This window comes from Pezoporus wallicus, unplaced genomic scaffold, assembly GCF_028554395.1.
Source record: "Pezoporus wallicus isolate ANWC-B61680 ecotype Strahan unplaced genomic scaffold, APGP_CSIRO_Pwel_v1 contig_6428, whole genome shotgun sequence".
In the NCBI taxonomy this organism is placed as follows: domain Eukaryota; kingdom Metazoa; phylum Chordata; class Aves; order Psittaciformes; family Psittacidae; genus Pezoporus; species Pezoporus wallicus.
In genome coordinates, this window is record NW_026639269.1 from 3,253,074 (window position 1) to 3,266,168 (window position 13,095).

Genomic DNA, 13,095 nt, shown 5'->3' on the forward strand with positions numbered 1-13,095 from the left:
ATGGGATCATGGTATTCAAAGACAGTTACTCAGGGCTTGCACACTGCGCTCTTTCACTTTCAATCCAGTTTGGCAGCACTATGAAAGGCTGGAAGAAAACCACAGGAAGAGCATTTGTCTCACTTGGTGGCAAACATTTTTAAAGACTTTCAGTAGTGAAAACCACAACTTGACAGCAAGTTAGCTACGGTGCATCACCCGCTGTCAGAATACCCACACGAGAAGGCCCCTTTAATCAGCTTAGGTGCCTGCGTACAAAGGCCCGGGCACCACCGAGCGCCCTCGGAAGCGAACCCCCGGCGGGAACCTCCATGCTGGCTGCGGGCACTCCTTCCCCTTCGCTGCCGCGAGCCAATTGCAGCTCAGGAGGCGTGGTCCGGGCGGGCGCGGAGGGCGGAAGTGGGCGGGGCCGCCCTTGCGCGGGAAGCCGCGGCGGTTGGACTGCGCGCGGTTGCAGGTGGGGGTTCTGCGTTCCCGCGGCGCGGAGGGCGGTTGCCATGGGGACGCGGGGGTCTGTCACTGCGGGGGGGAGGGGCAGGGGCAGAACCCCGGGGCAGTCGGTGGCGGGCGGGCTTTGGGCGAACCCAGGGGCAGTGGCGGCTGTCTTCCGTTCTCTACCCCCTTCCGCCCGGTGCTGCCTTCGGTTGAGCGCCCGTGTTGACCCCAGGCCCGCCGGCCGGTCAGATGGAGTTCTCCAGTCGAACGAGGCTGAGGCAGGCGCGACTGGCCGGGGACCGGCGGGAGCTGTACCCTCACAGCCTGCAGTTCTACCTGGAGCCCCCCACGGAAAGCATCTCTCTGGTGGAGTTTGAGAGCTTTGCCATCGACCGCCTGAAGCGTGAGTAGCATGCTGGGCTCTCCTCCATCCCCACGTCTCTCCCTCGGAGTTCCGATTCTTCCTATCGTGGCTGTATGTATTTTTAGCGGGTTTAGGTGCTCGTTGCCTGTTATTAATGTGAACTGTCAGCCTGCTCATGCTGAAATGAACCACCTTTATAGAGGTAAACGTGCTGCTTTAGGTGTTTCAGAGAGCTATGATTGATTTCACGAGTGTTTGGCATATAACCATCAGGACTGTATGGTTGTGGTTTACAGTGGTGGGTTTTATAAGCATGTTTCCCTTTCTAGGTGTTGTGACATATTTGATGTCTCAGCACAGTGATTCATGTTGTTGTAGCTTGGGGCAAGGGTTCTCCTGACCTCCTGGAAACCTCTGAATCCAAGGTTTCCACCATTACGGTGGAAACCAATGTTCTGAGACTGATCCATCAGTTTCCCTTTCCTTGTTGGCTGTCTTCCTTTCCTTGGTGACTATGCATCCCAGAATTGGCTGAGCTGTTCAGCACTTGTGGATGACACATTATCTTCTGTATTTCTTACCCCTTAGCTCCCCATACCACTAAAAGCAGTTCCCGTGGCCTTACTCCAGTTTGTGCATTTCCCACGACATAATACAGTTACATTTCTTCTCAATATGTTGTCTCTAATATGAACCATTTTTCCCCAGTGCTCAAAGTAGTTGAAAACCTTGGTGTGAGCTACATAAGAGGTAATGACGTATACAAAACTAAGCTGGAGGCTGAGCTCCGGAAACTAAAGTTTCCCTACAAAGTAAGTAAAAATCAAAAAAGGGAACTCTATTGCACTTTATTTTCTTTACACTGTTCAAGAATTCTGAATAAAAGTAGAGGTGATGAAACCTCTAAAACTTAAATTCTGCCATTTTGTCAGAAGTGTAGTTTTTCTTTGAGAGTATATATTTCTTTAGGATACCCCCTTTCTTTAAAAGTCTTGCATTTATTGTCTGAAAGATGAGTATTAAACAGTGTTTTATTGAACATCAGTGATAAATTAATTTTATATTTGATCTGGAAGAGATTATCTGAAATCTGATAGCAATATGTTCTTTAGGCTTTGGCTGAGGATGATTATGAAGCAAGAAGAAAAGACCATATATCTCATTTCATACTACGCCTTGCTTACTGTCAGTCGTAAGTACTTTTTGGATTATGTTGTACTTTTACTATTAAAGTCTACACAGATACTACATTTCTTTGTTACAGACATTATGGTTATTTTAGAGTTGCATGGCTACTAAATAGAAAGGTAGGTTCAAAGAGAGCAGGTTTTTTTTTCCTAGGAACCTGATTACAGCTGTGCCAAAAGGGATACTTGAGATCAAAATTAATATCCAGATTTTGTAATACTTAAAAATGAAAGTATAAAGTTTTGTGTCTTGTGCATAGAACATTAGTTTGGGTCTCTTCCTTTTGACATCTTTTGTAAGACTAAAGCACACCAGTATTAAGGTTTTATTAGGCTTTCACAGTGATTGAGAATTTAATTTAGATTAACTGCTGCATATACTTAAACTGTTGATTACTGACCAAAGAGCTGACTATGTAAATAGGCTTTATATTATTGTCTCGAGAGAGAGCCTTACTTCTGGCAAGCTAAAATTGCCATCTGAGTTTGAGGTTTCCTCTACTGATTTTGCATTCATTGCCGTGGATGGTTGCACTGCAATTTTTTGTCATGTGAAATCTCAAGCACAAAGTTGGTCCAGTCGAGTGCATTTCTTTTGCTTCAGCTGTAGTTTTTGTGTTGTCAGTGTTTTATGCCTGTTAGCAGCTTTGTTTTGCGTTAAAGTGAACTCCTGACTCCTTGCCCTTGCAGTCCTTTTTTGGAATTAAGCCTGGCAAATATGAAGTTTATACTGTTTTGAATTGTTAATTCAACTGCATTTCAATTTATAATATAGTTTAAATTAGGTGAGTGTGGTAGATTTCATGTTATGATACTGTGGTAGCTGACAGTGCTGCTATGGATAGAAAAAGATTTATAAGCAAAAACACATAGGGAAGGTGAGGAGGGACTGTGCTATAAGTCAAGATATGGAGCTGAAATGGATGGGGCTTTTCCTTGAAATGGGTCATGAGACAGTTGAATGTTTGGGGCAAGTGTTAGAGAAGAGACCAAGGTGTCTAACAATATGATAGGTGTAAACTACAGATCACGTGATCAGAACAGGAGGTAGCAGAGGCTTCAAAAGCCTCCAGATGGAGGAAACCTCACCATGGCAGGCCCTGGGTGACGTTAAACACCCTGATGTTTCCTGGATTATAAACATCCCATTGTATTGCCCTTTCAAAAAACATCTGGGCTGTGCCCGTCTATCCCCACCATGTGTTGCATCACTATATTGCTCTGGAATCTCCTGATTCCAAATAACAGATGCAGATAATTGGACTATTTTCTTTTTCTCTGCAAGCTATATTTTTATAAAAAGATCCTTATCATTTGTATAAGTGCTTACTTGACTTACTGAGTGCTTGATTATGAAATAAATAGGAGACATGGTTCAAACCCTGTGTTTCAGGGAATTATCGTAATAATTAGGCAGGAGAGAGGTGAGCAGCTTGTTGAAAGTGAACCACTTTGCAGAAATAAATACAAGCTATTTTTGGTCACAGAATCAGAAGGAAAGAGCCTGGCTTTATTGTCTAGAGAGAAAGACCCCTTCTTAGGGAGGAGGGGCCTTGGTTGGAGCTCCAGGGCACTCTGAAAACTACTTGCAAATGTATTTTTGTGTTCCTGTTTCTATACAGATAGTTTGATGCAGTGTTTCAGTAAAGCAGCTTGATAGTCAGTTTCTACTTAAACTAGCTTTTTTTTTTTTTTTTTCTTTCTTTGAGAAGGTGGACTTACTGCTTACTCATAAAATGGAAAATAGTAACTTAGGCACTGTGAGGTGATCCTGTGCCTACCATTCTTCATTCTTTCTTGAGAAGCAGTTATTTCAGGGATATTTCTATGCTTTAAAACTGGCATGTTCCCCAAAAGATAAAATTGGGATGCAAAGAGAATGTACTGTTCTCTAAGCTTTTATTGTATTGGGTCAGAAAAATAAGCTTCACACAAATCATTAGGTTAATTGATGAAAGCTATTAAGGTAAGTATGTTTGAAAGTGTACTTGAATAGACAGAGCTGCAAACAGGGCTGAATTGAGTTTTGTTTTCCTGCGGCACCGCCTTTTTAAGTTTCCACTTGGCCAACAGTGCCACCCAGGGGTATGAGTTTACATCAGCTGTTTTTCTAGTCTGTATTGTATTGTTTTGGTTTGTTTTTCACATGGTCTGAAGTGTCCAGCTGCACCGTTCTTGTCAGTTAAATTTGTAATGTTCTCTTGTCTGTCCTTCTGCCTTCTGATATCCGAGAATTTAAAGCTTATTTCCATATAATGTTGCTAAGATACAGTATGTAGTCTTGAGTGAATAGTCTCATCCATACTGTTATTTTGCATCTCTTTGCGCATCTTGCAATGTCACATCTGTCAAGACCAGGAAATAGAATAATCTCGTTTCATTCACTTTAATGGCAAACACAGCTCTAACTTTGTTAGTCCAAAACATCTGCAGTCATGCTTCTTAGTGTACTGGCTCTTCACAAGCCTTTTTGGATTGAATGCGCCTTCCTGAAGGTTTCCTGCCTTTTCTTCCAAGCTCCTCCATTTGTGGGTCCCATGCCAAAGCCAGCATATTAAATGTTGTGTTCACTATGTTTGACATCTAGTTTATAGCGAAAAAGAGAATGCATAACCAGAATATGTTATTTTTAATTTTTTAAATTATTTCCTTGCAGTGAGGATCTCAGGCGCTGGTTTCTTCAGCAAGAAATGGACCTCTTGCGGTATCGCTTCAATGAACTAACTGACAGTTTAAGACAGAAATTTCTGGAACACGTTAACTTATCATTTGAAGCTGTAAGTATGTTACTTTCTGCATTTGTGTCATGTTGGATGTGCCTGTTATGTTTTAAAATTCTCATTAAGATAGCTCCAGTACTTCCATTCAGAAAATAAAATTTGAAGTTATGGCTTTAAAAACCCAACCGCACAGAACTTCTGAACCTGGAGAGTCATGTGCATGCCACAGAAATGAGGATTAAGTGATGTAATTATGTGCTGCAACAAGAGAAGATGGGTCTGCTTACAAAGGTAAGTTAACAATGTCTACAAAAGCTGATAGGTATTTTTGAATCAAGATTCTGAAAAGGTTAGAGCTAGTCTGTGTTCTTCAGATGTGGCATTTGTATGTCCATCAGGGCAAATTCACTCAGGTCACAATTACTTTGCCTTCTTTTATGTGTAAGTGATGAATTGTGTGATAATTCACCTTTAAGAGTTTCAGTGATAAGAAAGCAATAGCTGTGTTTGATTCCAGCCTAAAGTATATGTGTAGTCCATTCTCATCAGTTTACTGACTTTATTTGGAAATTAGTTTGGTCAACGTATGTCTTTATTCATAAACTCTACTCTAGAAGCTTTGCAATCTACTAACTGGCTTCTTGCTATAGTAACCAAGGCAGTGGGTCCCCACAGTGACCTGGGGACTGTGCACATTGTACCATTTCATAAAACTGACATATGGAAAACTATATGAAGATAAAAACTCAGCTGTTGAGGGCATAATTAAAATATAATAAAATATGAAAATCCTGTATGGCTTGCACAAGAACATAACTTACTGTGTAGTTGTCACTGTGCGTTAAAACCAATAGGTTTCTACTTTGCAAGTATATTTTTGACACATGGTTGTATGTTTGTGCACGCTCAAAATAATTTCAATTCTGCTGTTTTGTGCATCTTATGTGAGTTATTGCAGCTATGGATGTATAACCAAGAAAGAGATTTAGCTTAAAAAAAACCTAAACCAAGCTGATATTAGATATGGTAGTTAAAAATTGCCTCCTGTGTTGAAGGATTTATGTGTAATTTTAAAAGAAATTATGTACAATTAAATAACAGGTTTATTGGTACATGTATGTGTATATGAAGTCTATGTAAGTTCTGTTATTTTCATTCACTAGACTATTTGATTTTTGCCCATTAAATACATGCTACGGAGAATGCAGAATAAAAGTTGGGTCCAAAATTCTGTAAATGCTCTTACTCTACAGGTGTTGCTTTTCATTAGAACTTAGATTCAAAGCTTTTTTCCCCTTGTAACTTAAACTCATTTTAGTTCTTTACCAACTTATGAAAACCCTTGAAAATACTAAAGCTGTAGTCAAATGACTGTGGGTTTTGAGATGCTTTAGGGATATTACAAATGAGTTCCTGCTGTTATATACTGCTTCTTTTGTCTTGAGTGGATTAATTGAAAATGTCTATTGCAGTTTCTATATTAATGACTTCAATAAAATTTTGCACTGTAGCTATGAGCTCTTTTTCTAGAAAGCTCCAGCTTTGCCTGTAGCTCTCAAAGCAAACTTAATAAAAACTAATGTACAATCATCACTACTGAAAAAAAACTTTCTCGTAAAATACTGTTTAATTAGAAGAACTTAAATATTCTAAAATATGTGACTGACACGCATGATGTATTCCTGGATTAAAATATCTGACACCAGTGCATGTTGATGGCTAAAGGTAATTTGTGCAGTGTTGAGAATGAATTTGTCTAGCTAAACAGTAACACACAGGCTTTCCTGGGTCTTTGACAGACTATTAGAAATGTCATTCTTTGGTTCAACAGACCTTTCAGCGAGCGGTGTGTTTGTGGAGCTAGATTTCCATTGCTTATTCCCCAGTCTCATATTGTCCTGTCACAGTTTCGGCATTCAGCCTTGTGAGAATAAATTAATGTTTGCAGGTTGCTGCAAATAGCTAGGAGTATGGATTGGTTCTGTGCTATTGAATGTGCTTTCAATATGTCAAAATGATTAAGAAGGTATTGCTTTCCTACGCCTGTTGAGGCGACAAAGCATCATTTCATTGAAAATACACTTCTCTGCTTCTACTTCCCTCCCTGCTTTCCAGTTCCAGTGGGAATTTAAGCAAAAGTAATCCCTCCTTGCAAGATCATGTATAAAACATTTGAATATTACTAAGGATTGAATACATGTCTGAAACAGGTGTAAACTCTATGGTGCTGTATAGGTGCCCCTAAAACTAAGGCCACTGTAAAAGCAATACTCTTTTTCTCAATGTTGTTTTTGTAAAAGGCTTTATAAAGGAAGTGAAGACCAACTATACTCTTCATACTTCTCTGTCAGAAGTTGCAAGTTTTTATGCCTTATTGTGCATGCATGAAAATCAAACTTTGTGCAACACCTGTCAGAAAGGTGAATGGTCTTCAGGAAAAGGTATTAGTGCTGATATTATAATTCAGTTTCTATACTGGTAAACAGACAGAAATTCTCTGTGGGATTTTAATTGCTGAAGATATCCTAAGAAAGTCAGTGAAAGCTCCTTAAAGAGAAGACGGGTGCCTTACATTTTCTAGATAATGGTTCTGTGTTTCAGAATTGTAATCTGAGATAGGCCAGAGCTGCTGAAGTTTAGACTACTGTGTAGACTGGCATAGCTGTGTCTTCAGTTAACAATCCTGAGAAACAATGTAAGAAGCAACTCTCAGTATTTAGTAGAAGAACTGTTCTTTTTTCTGTGGGGAGGAGGTGTAAGTGGATCACTTTGTACAGTTCTGTCACAGTTATCTTCATTTACAGCACCAGCAAAGTAACCCAAACAGTGACATATCTGTCACTTCTCTCCTTTTCATGTTTGCTTACATGCGTGAAAATTTTGGCAGGGGTTTTGCAGAGTAGTTCTTGAGATTTTATGAATCATGGCTTGAAAGTTATTGCTTTGTAGAATCAAGAAGTCTTCAATCCCACTGGGGGATAATATTATGCAGCTGTCAAGATATTTCTTTCTTTGAAGACTTTAGAACTCAAGGTCTTACTTAGCAACTTTTTGGGAAGATTGAAGTTGTAAGCAACTATAAGTAAAAAATGCTGGACTTTCTGAATTTTTTATATGACAGCCAACTGAGGAGAGCTTGAAATGACAGTAGGTCTGATCTCATGATTAAAGAGAATTTTAATCAAAGAGCAAGAGCTTTCTGAAACTAAAAATAGAAATTAAATTCAATGAAAATGCGTTTAAATTTTTACAATAGGATTTCTTCTGTCCTGTGACTAACATCTATATTGCTGATGGAGCAAAATACATGGCAAAGGGTTTATTAAAATAACTAAATACTTGCTCTTACTGAGAGGATGTATTTAGCATCTCTGACAGTAACTTGCTTCAGCTTTTGCATTTTGGCCAGTGTTTGGGGCAGTACTGCACTATTTTCTTTTAGTTAAAGTATTCTGTGTAGTGTAATGGGTGCCAGGCTCTTAATGAGAACACCAAACCTCAATTTTTTGGGGGGGCGGGAGGGAAGTGGCATATATTGCTTTAATGAAATGCTGTTTTGCCTGCAAATAGTATAGAAAATAATACAAACTGGTGTACTTTGTCTGAAGCTAATTGTCTTAACTAGTTAATTTCCATAATTTCTGATTTATTTTCTAAACAGCTTTAAAGCTTTTGGTATTTCATTAGAAAAAAAATTATTTAAGATTTGTGCTGCTCAGACACTCTTAAAGATTTTTAGCTACCTTAAAAAATTAAAACATTCAGTTTTGAAGATTATTTCTATCTTAACAGTTATTTGTACACCTTCCATTGCTTTCCCCTCAAAATTATTGTATTGAGAATTTAAACAATTCAGTATTTAGCCTGTTTTTTTTCTGAAAGAAGTTGTGTTTGAACCATGGTGTCAAAAGTGATGTTTACAATATAGCCTCCTTTCCAGCAGCAAGTAAGGCACCGAAGAAATGTAACTTTTGAACTTTCACAGGAGTTACAAGTTTTGAGGGCAAACAAATTATTTTAAGTACATACTCACTCATTCACTCTGTGATATATTATTTCGTAGAATTCCCTTCCATGTATTTTCCTGGGAGTGGTTAGGCTTGACTTGGGAGGTTTTAGGCTTGGCCTGGGAGCAGCATTTGTTACATGACATTTTTACAGTACTCTTAGGAAATAATATTTTGATAGCTATTTACTAGCTTATTTAAAACACAGTTTTTCTTAGAGCAGTGTCGCCTAATTGATAGCCAGTTGTGGGGTACTTCTCTTGATGTTACCTGTTGCTTGAGAAAACAGGTATTTGAATGGTGCTTGTTCATGTTTGTTAAAATACTGCTGTCTTGCAAAAAACATCTAGTTCAGCTTAGAGCAGTGCACTTACAGGAAGTTTAGAAAACATTCTCTTCAGTAATTCTGCAGTTGCCTTGTTCAGTAAAGCTTATTTTTGCCCTTATTTGACACTTAAATTTCTGGACCTCAGTCTATAATACTGTATTCAATAATACTTCAGGGATGGATTGCTGTCAGGTGTCCACCAAATTTTGGAGAACTGCTTAATGGAGAAGAGACGAGATAACAGTCTTGCCTCAAAACTAATCTGTGATGTGAGAGTTCCATGCTTTTGATGCGTCTTTGTCCTGAGAGAAGTTCTACACTGCCTTTCTTGACACTTTAGTATAGGACATTCAATATAAGATGATTCCGATGTATAATTGTTTCAAATTTTTTTTTTTCTTTTAAATAAACTAGAAACACTTACTAATCTGTTCCCCATTTCTAAAGCTTGCTTATTTTTCATCTATACTTTGAGAATATTTCCTTTGGTATGTTGAATGGTTTTCTATCATAGTAACAGGAGAATTGTGGAATGGTTCTGAAGGTCTTTCAGAATATTTACAGTCTATATTTGGGGGAAAAAAAGAAGAGTTTTAAGGGATAGTGCTGTCATCATCCAGATAAATACTGAAGCTTTTTATGTATGGTATGTAGTTTTCAGCTCTCAGGGCACATTAGTCTGTGTGCACAGGAAATCCTTAAGCAGCACTCAAGAGAAGTAAATGCTGACATTTAAGGTCACAGAGCATCAAAGAGAATATGCAAACACAGGTGTGCAGCTGAGATTTACATCAATTTAGGAGATTAAAGCATTAAAATCTTACTATAAATGAGTAATTACAGCAATGATGCCTGACAGTAAAAGCCACTAATACAGATTTTTAAGATATTTAAAGGGAAATCTAATTAATATTTTAAATACTACAGTTATTAGGTATTAGAGAAAGTATTTTAATCTTCAGTAAATTCAGTATATGAAAGAACTGTATGAAATAAATGGTTTTACAGGTAGGTGAAGCTTGGCTCTAACTAGAAAGTTGTTTTCTTTCTTGCCATGAGCTGTGGGCATCTGATGTTTTCCTTTAAGTTAGGAGTGCCTGATTTTTTTCTGCCGGATTGTGATACAAGACCTGTTTGGAGTCAGTTAACATTATGTCCAAGCCCCACTTTTTCAGGTAATTTTATCACTGAGATTGTCTGTCTGTGTGGTTTTCCACATGCCCTGCTATGTATGTACCACCTGTTTATCCCCCTGTTCCTACCCAACCTTTCCACTTTTTCCCTTTTTTCTTGTAGTTGGTTATGCATGCCCATATCAGAAGCCCTTGAGTGATTACACTTATTATTTGTTAAAATAGTGCTGTTAGACCTTCAATGTATGAGATAAATCCTGGTTTATTGATTTGATGTTCTGATAGCATTTTGATATAATCGGAATATTTATGGCAACTGCCACGAGTTACTATTAAAAAGCTTTCAGTGTGTCTAGGTTTGAATAAAACTGCAAGATACCTGGATCACTGATGTTCCTAGGAATTCCTGAATTAAGTTGTTGAGCTTCCTATTGTTCACATATTTGGTCTTATACCTGACACTTGGGAAATAATCACGATGATGATGATAACCAAAGCTATAAAAATAGAGTAAATCTATTCTTTCCTTCACTCTGTATGCAGCTTATCTTTTTCTTGCCCTTCAAGGCTGTGTCTGTCATATTGCATAATAACTCCTAGATCTTAATCTGGATATTTGCATTCTTCTGAAATATAAATAGGCATCTCTAATATATTCTGCTTCTTTCAGTAACTGCTTTAAGATATTTAGGAAAAGTGGTGGCAGTATTCTCTTTAGAGTTTTATTTACACTTTCTTTTTCTTCTAATACATGTCAGCTTGTGCTTTGTAGCATTAAAGGAGAAATTGGGTCAAAAGTTGCCTAGTCATACTGTTAGCTTTGCTCAATAGTTAGAAGTGGAGTCCCCTGGATTGACAACTAACTTGCCAGTTACAAAAAATTATCTGGAATAATGTTTCCTTAAAAGGAAACTCTATTAGCACAAGTCTATCTTTCTTTTCATTCCTTGTGACTTTAACTTACATGTTAATTTCTGTAATTATTAACACTTCTTTCATTCAGTGAACTTGGCTTTTTCCTCAGCTGTTGCTCAATCCTTCTGTTCCCTAAAATGACAATGAACAAAACGTCTTTATTCATTGCCTTTTCATAGAACTTTTCTTATAGGAACTGTCACTTGTCTAATTCATTTTTAGATAACTGCCACATATTCTAGGACCTTTAATTTCTAACTCCTGGAATAGGTCTGCCATACTGATTTTGCTGTTCTCTCCTGTTTCTCAAATCGGACAAGGCTTCCTCTTCCTATCACAAAGTAACCTCTAACTTACACATCTCAGCATCTTGCATTCCTATTTCCTGTGTACCGTTCAGCAGAACCAGGCCCTAGTTTTGCTCTTAAATTCTGGGAATTTCTGCCATGCCATAGTCTGCTTCATTGAAACTGATCATGCACTTAGGCTGTTCATAATCTTTCTTTTGAAAACATTTGAGTTTTGAAGAAAATTTAACAATTCACTGTTTTCTTCCAACTTACCCTTTCTGTGTTCTGTTTCTGTGGTGAGGGCAGTAGAATTCAGTTCTTCAAATTGTCTTCTTTTTCATGGATGTTTGGTATGGCCTTAACCCTTACCTGATAGCTAAAAACTTTTGCTGCTAGCTCTGTTTTCTGTTAGTTTTGTATTTCCCATTTTCCTTTTTGGATGTTCTCCTAGCTTATGTTTAGTATTGCAAAGATATATGTTTCCTTAGAACGCCATTTACTTTTTGGTAAGAAAGTCAGAATATCAGAATGTCAGAAATATCTAATCTGAAGCCCCCAGTCTTGAGATTCAGCCTTTTGTCTGCTTCAGTTTGCATAGTTTTAACTGTTCAAGACATACCACTTGTTCTTGGACATCAAATGAAAGATCTGTCCTTTCAGCAGCTGCAGCTGCAGGTTTCTGTACGTGGATGAGACATCTGATGTCGATTTGGAAGGTCCAGTGAATTTCTGGTTCCTTTCTACCTGGTTCTTGTGAAAACCTGCTGTTGAATTTCTTCATCTTAACCAGTCGGACTCTGTCTCTCTCTGGGGATTGTTCAAGGGTCTCCTTTTCACGTGGACCAAAATGTTCTGTCATTGCTTTCAAAATGCTACGTATTTCTTCCTGTTCTGTCCACTAAAGGGTGTTTTTTGTTGTTGTGGTTTTGGTTGTTTGTTTGTTTTTTTTTTTTTGTTTTGGTCTTTTTTCTTCCTCTTTGTATTTGCATTCTACTTATAAGACAGACATCATGCTTTCTTGTTTCTTCTTTTAGCCTTTATTTGTGTGTGGTGATTTGTCATTTCTCTGGGTGTCCTTTGCCTTTTTTTAGTGGGGCAGCTTTTTTTTTTTTTTTTTTTACTTATTTTTTAGGTGCAGTGTCAGCTAGCCAGAATATTCCACCTGAACCATTACCAATTTTAAGATGACACTCAGGTTAAGTGAATGTATTCTTTGCATCTTCCCCCCCTCTTGTTTCCCCCTCCCTCAGATAGTATCATATAGTGACTCCCAAGCTGGAGATGGGCTGGTCGCACAACTGCTTTTCTTAGCATTCCTGGTTAGTCAGCTTTTGCTTTGTACACAACTGGCTCAGATTTAAAATCTGAAGTGTCTCTGCTGAAATGCAGTTTTCACGTTTAGACCAGATTCTCTTGTCTGATCCCATTCTCTAGAGCCTTTCCGGTGTCCCCAGCCTCATAGCATTTAAATATGTAACCAGCACCTGGTTTAATATGCAGGTTAGGAACTAAAATATTGAATTTTAGTTTAAAATTAAATAATGGGAACTTGGTTTAGTATGTCCTTCTATTTTTTAATTAAATTCTTCCATTCATGGCTTTTCCAATTGGTTTTGCATCCAGGTTATAGGATATTCAGTGGAACTATTTGGTCGTTTGCCTGTGAAAGTGTCTTATGAGAGTGGCTTTAAGGGCTTCTGATACAATATGACACCT

The 13,095-nt window shown here is 38.2% G+C and overlaps 1 protein-coding gene across 3 annotated transcripts in view; it reads left to right on the forward strand.

The window, feature by feature from the left end:
• Window positions 1-406: 406 nt before the first annotated feature.
• The window catches only part of PRIM2 (DNA primase subunit 2), a 109,965-nt gene continuing 97,276 nt past the window's right edge, over window positions 407-13,095 (forward strand). For 2 of the 3 annotated variants that reach the window (XM_057414058.1, XM_057414059.1), the window contains exons 1-4: window positions 590-838; window positions 1,508-1,611; window positions 1,912-1,991; window positions 4,643-4,763. In XM_057414058.1, the coding sequence (XP_057270041.1) occupies window positions 685-838; window positions 1,508-1,611; window positions 1,912-1,991; window positions 4,643-4,763 (459 nt within the window). In that variant the 5' untranslated portion in view covers window positions 590-684. Of the gene's footprint in view, window positions 458-589; window positions 839-1,507; window positions 1,612-1,911; window positions 1,992-4,642; window positions 4,764-13,095 lie in introns of those variants that run through there. The other variant, XM_057414057.1, reaches the window with a different exon arrangement.